We start from the raw sequence: 14,983 nt of genomic DNA, 5'->3' as shown, positions 1-14,983 counted from the left end.
AATGGTAAAAGATGTCAACAACACTCGTCACTTGCAATGGCAACATTCATATTTTAAATTGGCAACTGTAAAGGTACAAGCAGCCGACTATTTGATGTATATTTTTATGTGTATTTGATTTTGGGTTAGGAGAAGAAAATCATTCTAAATGACCTATACATTAATGCCATGCCACTCTGTGAACAACATGAAATACTTTGCTTGCTAAAAGTTTCCAAAGTGGGAGTGAAGCTATTTCTGTCATTAAAAAAAAATCCATCAGTAAAAAAAAGTCACCTGTTGCAACTCCTGCCAACTGCCCCGAATGTAAGATTAATTGTGGATGCTGCTGAAATCCCGTAAACTACCATTGATTCTCCAGCTGAGCCATATACCATTATCAGGTTTTCATCCTCACTTGCTGCTGGCAGATACCCAGCTGGGCAAAGGCATTAAAGCACTACATTTCAAAGCCCAGCCTTGAAAACGGTTTACCTCCTGTATATTTCTCTTCTAAACTAGCCCCTCTTTCATATTTTCCACATGGCTGCACATATTAGGGAGAGGAAGAGGACGAACAACAAAAGATGACCCCTATGGATTCCAGCAAGGTGAAATTCAGGGATGGCTTGGAATACAAAATGAGCACTCTCTTGGAGGAGGATGGGCGTGGAAGAGCCATGATCTTTCAGATTGTAAAAAAGGAACTATACAGGAGGAGGAGGAATTGCTCATTGCATTGACTGAAAAAAGGGCAAGCAGCAAAATATGGTTGGAAAAACAGTCTACGTGCCACACACATGTCCTAGACCTTTTTTGAGACACTCAATTTCCCTTCATTTTTATTTCTTTTCAAAGAAAACTCTTTTCTTGTTTAAAAAAAGATATTTCTTAGCTCTTAAACAGTCACAAATATACACAAACATGCATACACACACACCCCAAAACATGGCAAAATTATTCCTTGTAGATATGTGCCTGAGAGGTAATCTAAGTACTTACTTTACTTACTTACTTACTAAGTAATCTAAGTAAAAAGAATTTAAATAACATATATTGTTGAAGGCTTTCATGGCCAGAATCACTGGGTTGTTCTAGAACAGGGGTCCTCAAACTAAGGCCCGGGGGCCAGATATGGCCCTCCAAGGTCATTTACCCGGCACTCGCTCAGGGTCAACCTAAGTCTGGAATGACTTGAAAGCACACAACAACAACAATCCTATCTCATCAGACAAAAGCAAGCCCACACTTCCCAAGAAATACTAAGTTTATATTTGTTAAAATTCTTCATTTAATTTTTTTGTATTGTTTTTGCACTACAAATAAGATATGTACAGTGTGCATATGAATTCATTCATGTTTTTTTTTTCAAATTTTAGTCCGGCCCTCCAACAGTTAGAGGGACTTAAAAAGTTTGAGGACCCCTGTTCTAGAACATGGCCATATAGCCTGAAAAACCTACAACAATCCAGTTAAATAACATAATTTAGAAAATCAAGGAAAGGGTCTCCATCTAAGAGACCTCTGGACCTTGGATAGTTGCTCACACCTTATTTAAAGTAATATTATTTATAAAATAAGTAATAGGGCTGGGCGGTTTCGTTTTGTTAATTCGTAATTCGTTAAAAATTCGTTATTTTTTTGTTAAAGAAGCGATAACGAACCATTCTGGAGCAACTTAAAAACGAAACGAATTTTTCAATTCGTTTCGTAAATGCTTCGTATTTCATTATGTATTCGTTTCGTTATTGGTTTGAGGTCGTTTCGTTATTATTTCCGCATGTCTGGGGCAAGTTTTATAGTTGTTTTTTGTTTAATTAGTGAAAAAAAAATTATAATATCACACCAACAGTCAACAACAGAGGGAGAGGGAAGCTTCAGAAGTTCCCCCTGTCCCATTTGTAGGTTTTTTAGCGTATTGCGCGGTCGCGTCCGCCATTAACGAATCGATTCGTTATTGTTTCGTTATTGTTTCGTTATTGTTTTGTAATTTTTTTACCATTTACGAAATTTCGTAAATATCAAACATTTTAAAAAAAATATTTCGGAATTCTTTTAAATATCGAAACGCAAAAAACCCCAAAAAACGAATCGATTTTAGAAACAAATTTTTCCGTTGTTACCCAGGCCTAATAAGTAACATTTTTGAAGACAATCATATTGAATTTCAATATACATCTATGATGTACTGTTAAATCAAGACCTATATTGCTTACAGTATAAAAGAGAGACCAAGAAAGGACGGGGTAAAGGGAAACTAGAGGAAACAAGAAAAGCTAGGTACCTATAACTATTTGTTATTTAAAGAACAGGCACCATAAAAGCAGGGAGAAGATGATCAAACTTGATTCTGACTATGCTGAATGAGTGGCTTCAACTATCTCATTCTCCATCACCTGTAGGCAAGTAAAATAACTAATAGTAGCATGTAGTCCCAGCAGGCATGTAGCCAAGGGGGGGGGGGGGTGCTTGAGGGGCTTCAGCCCCCCCCCCTGAAATTCTCATGGTGGTCTGCGAGAAGGCCTTACTGGTACATTATTTAAACTGTTATGTTTATTCATATCATGATCTGATCACCATGATCAATATATCCCATTTGCATGGGGGTATTGGGGTAATGATAGAAAAGGTTTGCTAGGGTAGACCCTCTTTCACTCAGACTCAGCCCCCCCCCCCCCCAAAATCAAAATCCTGGCTATGGGCCTGAGTCCCAGGGATAGGACAAGCCAATGAAAATGAACTCCAACAATAGAAAAAAATGACACCTTTTGCACAGACATTCTTCTATCACCAACATCCTTAACCAGATATTGGTATCATTTCCACCACTGCAGATTTTGCTAAAGGTATTTAAGGCAATAAGGGCAATATAATCCACCACTTTGAATCAGTCCATGGAGCTCGTGATGAACTCTAAGAGTTATAAATCCTTAACAAGGCCTTTTTAATTTTGGATTTTATCTTCCAGTATAGCAGAAGTCCAAATTCTATAGGAAGCACTTCCTTTATTGGTAACACATAGGTAAGGTACAAACCATTTAGTCAAAACCAGAGGAATCAGTAACTTGTCCTAATCTTGTACGAATGGTCAGCACATAGCACATGATACATATTTATGCATTTAAGGTTCTACATGCAATATTGTATCATTTAAAAGAATCCACAGCAAATTTATAGCAAGCAGAGCCACTGGTATACGCAGAATAGCAAAAGTAAGCATTGGTTCTCTTCAATTAACACTTCTTCCTTCTCTTGTATAATCAATACCTAATTTTCTCCACTCCTGCAGCTTCAGCATATTCACGGAAAGATTCAGCTTTCTTTTCTCAGCTACTGCAGTCAAGGGGAAGACATACTAAGAGGCAAATGAAATGCTAGACACTTGTCAACTGCCATTAAGATATGTGTACTGTATGTAGCTAATGTCAGGGATTGATACAAAAGCCGTGCCTTCAAAATGAAGACTGATAACACCATCTCCCAAAAGGGGATGGTGGATTGAAGTGAAATGTGTCTCAAGCAGAAAAGACTTATTTGACAGAGAGATATCATTCTACTTGGCAGGGACAGCAATTTCAGCAGAGCAAAACTGCAATGTTGAACTTGGCTTCTTTATATAGAGAAAAGGGACGAAATACCTCACTGTGTGGAATAGATTATATCATTTTTTGAGGTCCTTTTGACTTCTGAATTAGGATTAGCTTGAAGCATGAACTTTTAAAGCAGAAGCTGAATTATGATCTGTCAGGGGTGCTTTGACTCTATGTTCCTGCATGGCAGGAGGTTGGACTGGATGGCCCTTGTGGTCTCTTCCAACTATGATTCTATGGTTGTGACCCCCGGCCTTTGGCCACTGCCATGTTAATAAGCACATCCAGCACTAACCCTGCTATTTTTTCAACAGGAGATCTTTTAACTTTTCCCAGTCTTTTCAGATGTTCTGCTTAGGGCTGGGCGGTTTCGTTTCGTAATTTCGTAATTCGTTAAAAATTCGTGATTTTTTTTATAACGAAGCGATATTGAACCATTCAGGAGCATCTTAAAAACGAAACGAATTTTTCAATTAGTTTCGTAATTGCTTCGTATTTGTTTTGTATTTGTTTCGAAATCGTTTCGAAATCGTTTCGTTATTATTTCCGCATGTCTGGGGCAAGTTTTATAGCTGTTGTTTGTTTAATCAGTGAAAAAATATATAAATATCACACCAACAGTCAACAACAGAGGGAAAGGGAAGCGTCAAAAGTTCCCCCTGTCCCATATGGAGGTTTTTTAGCGTATTGCGCGGTCGCGTCCGCCATTAACGAATCGATTCGTATTCGTTTCGTATTTGTTTCGTAATTTTACGAAATTTCGTATATATCGAACTTTTTTAAAGAAAAATTTCGGAATTCTTTTAAATATCGAAATGCAAAAAACCCCAAAAAACGAATCGAGTTTAGAAACAAATTTTTCCGTGGTTGCCCAGCCCTAGTTCTGCTACCATTTCATTGTATTTTCCATGAGAAGTACTTGAACACTGTAGCTGTTACTATCTTGTTTTGCATTGTTAGCTTTCAACTATTAGCCAAAGGCCATACTGTTTAGGGGATTCTAGGTGCTATGACTCAAAAAAGTAATGTTTCCAGGTTCTGGACACATATACAAACCAATTAAAGTCTAAAACAATCACTAAGAACTTATCCACAAGTAAGCTGGAATTCTAGCACCACATGAAGTGCAGACTGAGTTGGATGTTGTTTTTATCCTGGCAAATGTTTTATATGCATTTTATCTGATATGTATTTTAACCTATTTTGTTTATATTTGATGTTTTAAAGGGTTTTGTTTGTGAGCATTGAATACTTGCTGTTAGCTGGTCTGAGTCCCTCTATGGAGGTAGAGAAGATCGAGATACAAAAGTTTTAAATACCGTACATAAATAAAGAAATAAATAATAAAATAAAAACACAGGCATTTCCAGTGCTACAAAAAATACAGACAGATGTTCCGTCCACCATGCTAAAGACTGTCACCAGAGAAATCTGATAGGAGCTTTCAATAATCAAAAATATATTATCTCTCCACTCCTCAATATTTCTAGGTGCAAAGATTACTGCAGATGCAGACTGGAGCCAGGAAATCAGGAGATGCTTACTTCTTGGGAGAAGACAATGACAAATCTTGATAAAATAGTGAAGAGTAGAGACAACACACTGGCAACAAAGATCCGCATAGTCAAAGCAATAGTATTCCCCGTAGTCACATACGGATATGAGAGCTGGACCATAGGGAAGGCTGAGCGAAGGAAGATAGATGCTTTTGAACTGTGGTGTTGGAGGAAAGTGCTGAGAGAGCCTTGGACTGCGAGAAGATCCAACCAGCCCATACTTAAGAAATAAAGCCTGACTGCTCATTGGAGGGAAGAATAGTAGAGGCCAAGATGAAGTACTTTGGCCACATCATGAGAAGAAAGGAAAGATTAGAGAAGACAATTATGCTGGGGAAAATGGAAGGAAAAAGGAAGAGGGCCAATCAAGGACAAGATGGATGGATGGCATCATGGAAGTGACTGGCTTGACCTTGAAGGAGCTGGGGGTGGTGACGGCTGACAGGGAGCTCTGGCGTGGGTTAGTCCATGAGGTCACAAAGAGTCAGAAATGACTGAACGAATGAACAACAAACACTACCATTTAGAGGACAAAACTGGTAAAACCAACTCTGAGTATTTCTTACTTAATGAAACCCTATATATTCATTAAGTTATCATAAGTTGACAGGTGACTTAATGGCACATTCACATACACACATCTTTCCCCCAGTTTCAAACACCCTCCTTCACTACAACATTAGTAGTCTAGCATGCTATGAATTTGAACCACCCTCTTATTCCGTGATTATTTTATTTTTCACTTCTCAAATGGACTGTTATCACTTCAGCTTGTGTTGAAACTGGATAAAGTATAATGCAATAGTACAAAATATAATAGTTCGAGTCTAATGACCAGTTGTACAGGGTGCGGCAGCATAACTTCCTTATTTAAAATGCATGCCATTCAGTTGGTTGAAGACGTAGCGGAGCATTAATGGTCTCATTTGAGAGGCGGGAGTATAAAGTTTTGTCCTGACACAGTTCAGTCGCCATCATGTGTTGGAACAGTGAGGAGCGTGCTTTTGCCGTTGAGGCTTACTTTTCGAGCAGATGTTCTGTGATCGCAACCCAGCGCACCTTTCTGAATCACTTTAATTTAGCCCCATTCACCCCTGTCCTGGACCAGAAATCAATTGTGATGTGGGTCACTACATTCAGACAAACTGCAAGTGCAACAAGATGAAGAACTGGAGTCCCTTGGCCCATTAGATCACCTGAGAACATTGAGGCAGTGAAAGCTTCAATGTTGCGATCACCACGGCGTTCTGAGCGCAAACATGCGTCTGCCCTTGGACTTTCCGATTGTTCTGTGAGGAGAATTCTTCATGATGATCTTCATTTCCATCCTTACAAGATGACGATAGTGCAGGAACATTCTGAATGTGACTTCAATTCTCGGAGGAATGCGTGTGAGGTTCTTCTCAAAGTCGTTCCTGAGGACGCTATTGTTTTTTTTTTTAGCGATGAAGCCCATTTTCATTTGTGTGGATCCGTCAACAAACAAAACATGTGCTACTGGGATGACAATAATCCTCAAGAATTGCATCAAAGGCCTTTGCATTCACCTAAAATCACAGTGTGGTGTGCAATTTCCTCAGCTGGAATTATTGGTCCCTGGTTCTTTGAGGAAAATGAAGTTGCAGTGACAGTGAATTTGGACCGGTATGTAAACATGTTACAGGATTTTTTCCCCACGGCTAGATGGGTTGGACTTAGGGGACATTTGGTTCCAACAAGACGGTGCAACTGCACACACTTCAAGAGCATCAATGGCTGTTTTGAGGGAACACTTCCCAGATCGCCTCATCTCAATTAGGGTGGGATTTGGAGTGGCTGGCCCGCTCTCCAGATTTGGCCCCTTGTGATTTTTTTTCTATGGGGTTTTTTGAAGACCAACATCCAGGAAGAAATTGCCAACATAACGCCTGCTATGCTGGCAAGAGTCATGACAAACACCAGAAATCAGTTTACTCAGTGTATGGAGAATGAGGGATGTCACCTACCTAATTTGATCTTCAAAACTACGTAAAACAAAACTTTAGGTATGCGCCTACATTATAAAAAAAATTCTGATTCATACAATGGGTTTTATTAAGTTTTGAAAAAAGGAAGTTATGCTGCTGCACCCTGTATGTAGAACTCCATGAAAGCATTGTTCTCGTTAATGTCAGCATCCTGCCTTGCACACAAGGAGCTGTCCTTTGTACTGAAAACAAGGAAGTTCATGCTCATGCTGAGTTTTATTGAAATTCTAGGACCCCTTGCCCCAGCGAGAGACTGTGAGCAACACTGGAGTGAGTACCTTGCCCAACACATGTTATGCAAAGTGAGTAGCTCTAGCTAACACATGATGGACTTCGAAAATGTTTGGCCTGAAGGTATCCCATGTTACTAGGTCACAATTTTTCATTTCAATCTTATATTTTGCCTTATCGTAAAAATAACCAAAGCCAACCAAGCCCAACCATTCTAGAAGCAAAAACCCGACAAACTGTACAATGTGCTTACAGAGAAAATGACCCCTGATTGACTCCAACCAATAAGTCAAGTTACTAGGAATGTTGGCTTTGCTCATCTTTTACTTCTGGCCTCTCAACAAACCCACCGCTGCCACCATTCTTTCCCTTCAGTCAGCAAGAAATAAAAGAATAGTTGTGTTTTTTTTTTAAAAAAAAATCCTTTTAGGAATCTGGAAGCTAATTTACCTACATTCTCCTTTCTCTTTGAAAAACTCCTCATCCATTTACTGTCTCAACTTTAATTAGACTGCCAATTTGATATAGAGCAGGTTAATACTATTTTGGCTCTCTGGCATTACTCCTTCCACAGCTACCTCTGCCCTGGGGCCCTAAGACAATGAGCCTTCTATTTAAAGAGAGAGAAGCATCTCATTCAAACAGTGGCTTTGCCCAGCCAGCAAACTTGGATGGAGGCTATTAATTGGGCAGAGAGATTGGTTTAAGAAATACAGTATGTTAAAAGCAGCTGCATGAGTTGGAAGGGACAGTCAGGTTGGCAAGACTCTCTTTTCAAAGAAGGCCTGCCTTGTTATCAGCTCACAGTCATAAGGGCAAGACTAGAGCATGCCTTTGTTCAGCAATATAAGCTCTTAGTGAGCATACTAAATAAGGTTTCAAATTTTGGCAATTGGTTTGCAGAAACCTGGTGGAAAGGGCTGGACATCATCAAGGAAAAGGATAAAAAGTGGGTATTATCCCAAGAACCTGTGATTAGAAGTCAAATGCTCATAGGGCAAAATAGCCATTTGTACAAATATGATAAATTTAGACACACAAAGCTGATAGTTCAGGAGGTAATTCATGTATACAAATAGGGTCTCAATCATTTATTTATTTATTTATTTATTATTTCTTGCACTTCTACCCCGCCCTTCTCAACCCCTGAGGGGGGACTCAGGGCGGCCTACAAAAGGCACAATTCGATGCTGGCACACAGCAAGGTAAAAATAAACATATGTAAACAGTAATTAAAACAATTAAAACAGTCCATTATATCACACATTGAAAACATCACATCATCAAAATCTATAAAACTAATCTAATGCGCAGTGTTTGCCAACTCAGAGTTCATAATTCAGTTCCACATAGTCAAGTCCATCAGTTGTCGTCACTAGTTCTTTGTCTATCTGCCAGATTACCCAAAGGCCTGGTCCCAGATCCATGTTTTTAATTTCCTTCTAAATGAGAGGAGGGATGATGATGACCTAATTTCCCCGGGGAGCGAATTCCACAGGTGAGGGGCCACCACTGAGAAGGCCCTGCTCCTCGTCCCCACCAACCTCACTTGTGATAGAGGTGGGGCCGAGAGCAGGGTCCCCTCAGAAGATCTTAAACTCCGAGGCGGGACGTTTCCTTTGAAGGTGCCAGCCACAGATGCAGTTGAAACGTCAGGAAAAAATGCTGCCAGAACACGGCCACGCAGCCCGAAAACCACACAACACCCCTTCCATAATCATTGGGTGTGATGTCTGGAGCTGATGGAAGCTGCAGTCCATAACATCTAGCAGACACAAAATTGAGGCACAAAATTATTTAAAACTTTTATATCCCGATTTTCTCTACCTCTGTAGAGGGACTCAGACTGGCTAACAGCAAGGATTCAATGCTAACAGTACAATCTAAAATATCAAAACAATCTAAGCCAAACACATATTTATTTTATTTATTTACTATATTTGTATACCGCTCTTCTCAGCCCTTGGGCGACTCAGAGTGGTTCACAATAGCAAAATTCAATGCTTAAAACATCATAAAACAGTTAAAAACAATTAAAACAATAGCATTATAACAATAAATTAAACATCATATAACATCTCATATCGTCTCATAGTTAAAAATCAAGATCCAGTCTCGTCATCCAATTGTTCCATACTCCTATATTCATTACACTGCCTATTCAAATGCCTGCTCGAACAACCAGGTCTCCACTTTCCTCCGAAATGCTAACAGGGAGGGGGGCAATCTAATTTCTGTAGGAAGGTCATTACACAGGCGAGGGGCCACCACTGAGAAGGCCCTGTCTCTCGTCTCTGCCAAACATACTTGTGATGCAGCGGGATCGAGAGCAGGGCCTCCCCAGACGATCTTAACGTCCTAGCTGGTTCATAGGAGGATGAATTAAAAATAAATATAGGATAAAATACATATAAGCCAATTTGCCAAGATAAAATCATGTCCAACTCAATCTGCATCTTGTGGTCAATAACTTTGGTCAATTGCTGATCTCAGCCATCATTCTGCGAATGCCTCGTTCCATAGCCATGATTTCACTAGCTTCCTAAAGGTCAGGAGAGAGGGGGGAGATCTAATTTCATTCGGGAGGAGTTCCATAGCTGGGGGCCACCACAGAGAAGGCCCTGTCTCTCGTTCCCACCAGACGCGACTGCGAAAGTGCTGGGACCGAGAGCAGGGCCCCTCCAGAAGATCTTAGCTATCTTGATGGTACATAAGGGAGAATACATTCAGACAGGTAAACTGGGGTCAAACTGTACGTGGGACTAGAGACTTTATACCAGGGGTCCTCCAAAAGTCATTTATCCCACCATCTACCCTAAACTTTAAACTTAGGTTCACCCTGTGTGAAATAACCTGAAGGCACACAACAACAACAACAACAACAACAACAACAACAACAACAAACGGATAAACTTGACTATCTCATCAGTCAAAAGCAGGCTCATACTTCCCACTGAAATACTGGTGAGTTTGTGTTGGTTAAAATTGTTCTTCACTTTAAATATTGCATTTTTCTTTTATTCATTTTTTTGCAGTGCAAATAAAATATGTGCAGCGTGCATAGGAATTTGTTCATTTCCCCCCTCAAACGATACTCAGTGAATGGCTTAAAAGGGTTGAGGACCCCTGCCTTGTACAGAACCTCCTGTTCTTTCCTAGCACTATCAAATCTGATTCAATGTTTTCTTAGAGGATTTTGCTCAAGATTTTTACTGGTATTATTGTCCAAGATTTATTTTGCTTTTGCCCGAAGCGACTGGTGTTTCACACATGCCAAGCTCAGGCTCTATGAGCACAAGAACATCCAGCACTATCAACACCAAGGGAAAGTCCCAACCAGTTCTGCCTAAGGGCTGTAGGAACAAAGACTCTGATATCACATTTCAGGGAATTATTTCTCCACACTCCTTTGCCACTTGGAATGAATGGTGTAGCTTAACTTTTATTTCACCATTCCCCTGACCTGGAATATACTTTTTTACTAAATTTCTACTTAAGGCCATATATATGGGTGTGCTATTCAAAACAAAACAGGAATGACATTCCCATTGTCTCAAAACTGTTTTATACTTTAGGAAACAATTCTACTTGTCATAAAAACACCAGAGTAACATTTCCCAAAAGGTATCAAGTGCCCAGAACAGAGATTGATCCCTGAGAAATGCAACAGAATGCAAATATAATTTGTAAACCACTCTGAGTCCCCTTCGGGGTGAGAATGGCAGCATATAAATGTCATAAACAATCAAACAAACAAGCAAAACATGCACTGGAATCAATTGCATGTCCAGTGTCCACCGTGTGTTTCAGGAAAGCATGATGGCTATTTACTCTTTATATATTTTCAAAGCATGAAGTGGCTCTTGCTTACAAGAAGAGGGCAAATGTAAAGGGCAAGGGCAAAACCTGATGAAGTTGAATCAAGGATTCAATGGAATTACTTAATGGACAATGCAACCTACACTCTCCCCATGAAAAAAAGCAGCTATGGCAATTAGGGAATGACTTTGGGATCGATGACAAGAAAGAAGGAGTGAGTTCAGCAAAGGAAGAAGAATATATTAGAGTGAAATGGGCAAAGAGAATAATGGGGACTGGAAAAAAAAAACCTATGCAGAACAAATGGGAGACAAAATGAAGAAAAAACTACTGAAGGTATAAAGTAGGGCAGCATCCCAAATGAAACTATGCTAGTATTCTTCTACAAGGACAGATCTAATAGCGGGTTGTTGTAGGTTTTTCAGGCTGTATGGCCATGTTCTATTATTTATTATTTCTCGCACTTCTACCCCGCCTTTCTCAACCCCCGTGGGGGGACTCAGGGCGGCTTACAAAAAGGCACAATTCGATGCCGGCACAACAAGGTAAAAAATAAAACATATAAACAGTAATTAAAACAATTAAAACAATCTATTATACATCACAATCCCTAAAAACAATCTAGTGCTCAACGTTTATCAGCGCAGAATCTGTAAATTCAAATTCCACATTGTCCAATCCATCAATTCTAGTCATCGCTTGTGCCTTATCTATCCGCCAGATTACCCGAAGGCCTGGTCCCAAATCCATGTTTTTAATTTCCTTCTAAAGGAGAGGAGGGATGTCGATGACCTAATTTTCCCGGGGAGTGAGTTCCACAGGTGAGGAGCCACCACCGAGAAGGCCCTGCTCCTCATCCCCACCAATCTCACTTGTGATAGAGGTGGGGCCGAGAGCAGTGCCTACACAGAAGATCTTAAACTCCGAGGTGGGACGTAGAAGGAGATGCGTTCAGACAGATACGCTGGGTCGGAACTGTATAGGGTTTGGTAGGTCAAAACCAGCACTTTGAATTGTGCTCGGAATTGGATCGGCAGCCAGTGGAGCTGACATAACAGAGGGGTGGTATGCTCCCTGTATGATGCTCCGGTGAGTAATCTAGCTGCCGCCCGCTGGACTAATTGAAGTTTCCGAACAGTCTTCAAAGGCAACCCCACATGGAGTGCGTTGCAGTAATCTATTCGGGATGTAACGAGAGCGTGGACCACTGTGGCCAGATCAGACTTCCCAAGGTTCTAGAAGCATTCTCTCCTGACATTTTGCCTGCATCTATGGCAGGCATCCTCAGAAGTTGTGACCTCACCTGGAGCCCCCGGTGGCACAGTGGGTTAAGCCCCTGTGCCGGCAGGACTGAAGACCAACATGTTGCAGGTTCGAATCCCGGGAGAGTGTGGATGAGCTCCCTCTGTCAGCTCTGGCTCCACATGCGGGGACATGAGAGAAGCCTCCCACAAGGATGGTAAAACATAAAAATATCCGAGCATTCCCTGGCCAACGTCCTTGCAGACGGCCAATTCTCTCACACCAGAAGCGACTTGCAGTTTCTCAAGTCACTTCCTGACACAACAAAAAAAAAACCCTGAAAAACCTACAAAAACCCAGTGATTCTGGCCATGAAAGCCTTCAACAATAGATCTAATAGCACTTTCAAAATGAGAAAATGATTCTCTTGGGCAGGGATGGAGAAACTCCAGTTTCTGATATAGGAGCCCACCACATGCTCCAACATGCATCACCACCACCCATCCACTTCTCAAAAAAAAAAACCACCTAGAAATGGCCAAAGGTCTATTTAAACTTCTGCAGGTGCAGAAGGCCACCTTACTGGGATCTGGAAGCATTATTCGCTGATACATCACACAGTCATAGACACTTGGGAAGTCTCCAACGTGTGATCCAATACATCAGCCAGCAGAGTGTCTGCTGTGGACTCATCTTGTTGTGTTTCAAATAATAATAACTAAAAGACATGGAACTAGAGAAGGACCTGTGAGAAAAAAGGTTACAGAACAGATCTGCTCTTTATTTTTCAAGGTAAAGTACACTGCATTATCAACCTCACTTGCTTAAAGCAGCAGTCTCCGAAGTGTTACAAAGACTGAATTAAAATAGATGCAAATTTCCAATTCCCAATTTAAGCTGTGTTTTATTCATGTACAAGTTTGAGTGCAGGTCCTTATCCATTTTGCCAACTTTTCCTCAGTTCTTTTCTCTTTGGAGCATATTGCATATTTTACTTTTCATCTAAATTTTCTTTTTCTTGAGTTTCAGCTGTATATTCCCTCCTTCCCCTTCAAAGCCTGGTCCTCCTCTCCCTTCATATCACTATTGCTTCACTTGCTGGAATTTTTTCTCATCTTTCAACAGTTGTTTTCTTTGCTTACCTTGCGAACGTGAGATGAGAAAAGAACATTCATAAACTTGTCCTTTCGTTGCAACTCAAAGGTAACGGGGACAAATGAGCTCGCAGCCTGAGGGTTTTCTGGAGTCTAAAAGAACAAACAGGGAGTTGAGCAATTTGTCTTCATTGTTAAATTAAGAGCCACAGCAACTTTACTATTCAAGGTTTGACAGCTGAAAGAGTCCCAAATAAACATTTGACTTAAGTTGCTGCCCTTCATATTACAGGCCAACCTGGTCTTGCTTTTTAAAATGGCGTTTCTTAAATAGAAATGAAAAAAATTAAATAGAAATGGGAAGGGCAGAATATACTAGAATATACTAGACCCAGAGCTAGACAAAGAGTTCCATAAACTTCCAACCAAGGTGGCAAACTGAAAGGCCGGATAATAGTTTCTGAAGCTCCAAAAATGGAAACACAAGTAAGTAATACATAAAAGTTTATTTTGTTATCTATATAAATAAATTGTAATGTTCGTTTGTGGGATGAACATAACTCAAAAACCACTGGATAAATTGACACCAAATTGACACCAAATTTGGGCACAAGACACTTACTAACCCAAGGAGTGACCATCACTCAAAAATTGATTTTGTCATTTGGGAGTTGTAGTTGCTAGCATTTATAGTTCACCTACAATCAAAGAGCATTCTGAACTCCACCAATGATGGAATTGAACCAATCTTGGCACACAAAGCTCCAATGACAAACAGAAAACACTAGAACACTAGTTTGGTGGGCATTGACCTTGAATTTGGGAGTTGTAGTTCACCTACATCCAGAGACTCAAACAATGATGGATCTGGACCAAACTTGGCATGAGTATTCCATATGCCCAAATATGAACACAGATGGGGTGTGGGGAAAATAGACCCTGATATTTGGGAGTTACTGGGATTTATAGTTCACTTACAATCAAAGAGTACTCTGAACCACACCAACGATAGAATTGGGGCAAACTTCCCACACAGAATCCCCATTACCAACAGAAAATACTTAAGGCCATTGAGTCCAACTCCCTTCTCCAGGGCAAGAAAAAGCAATCAAAGCCCTCCTGACAAAGAGCCATCCAGCCATAGATATTGATAGATTTATATGATTCACACACACAAATATAGTATCATAGATTTGAAAGGGACCTTTAAAGAAGGACAATTATGTGTTGCATGTTCCAGAGTAGGCAAACCAGACAACCTCCACATCAACACTGACAAAGAAACAGCAAGAAATACTGTTTACCCACAAGCATAAAGGAATAACATATATTAGAAACCAACACCTTCTCATTACTTTATTTTCCAAATTCCAGACTGGGCCACAGCAATGCATGGCAGGGGAGAGCTAGTACGTTATAAAAACAAATACTACACTACAGGTGGATGTACTCAACCAAGGAAGCCA

The 14,983-nt window shown here is 40.3% G+C and overlaps 1 protein-coding gene across 1 annotated transcript in view; it reads right to left on the bottom strand.

Moving 5' to 3' along the window:
• Positions 1-14,983, bottom strand: part of MYO1D (myosin ID) — a 280,311-nt gene that overhangs the window by 122,366 nt on the left and 142,962 nt on the right. Inside the window, exon 19 of the mRNA XM_060781183.2 lies at positions 13,566-13,670. Coding sequence (XP_060637166.2) covers positions 13,566-13,670 — 105 coding nt within the window. The remainder of the gene's footprint in view (positions 1-13,565; positions 13,671-14,983) is intronic.

The sequence above is a fragment of the Anolis sagrei genome, chromosome 6 (genome assembly GCF_037176765.1).
Source record: "Anolis sagrei isolate rAnoSag1 chromosome 6, rAnoSag1.mat, whole genome shotgun sequence".
Taxonomy (NCBI): Eukaryota; Metazoa; Chordata; class Lepidosauria; order Squamata; family Dactyloidae; genus Anolis; species Anolis sagrei.
Note: the sequence above shows the minus strand (reverse complement) of the source record. Positions and strands in the feature narration are given on the sequence as shown.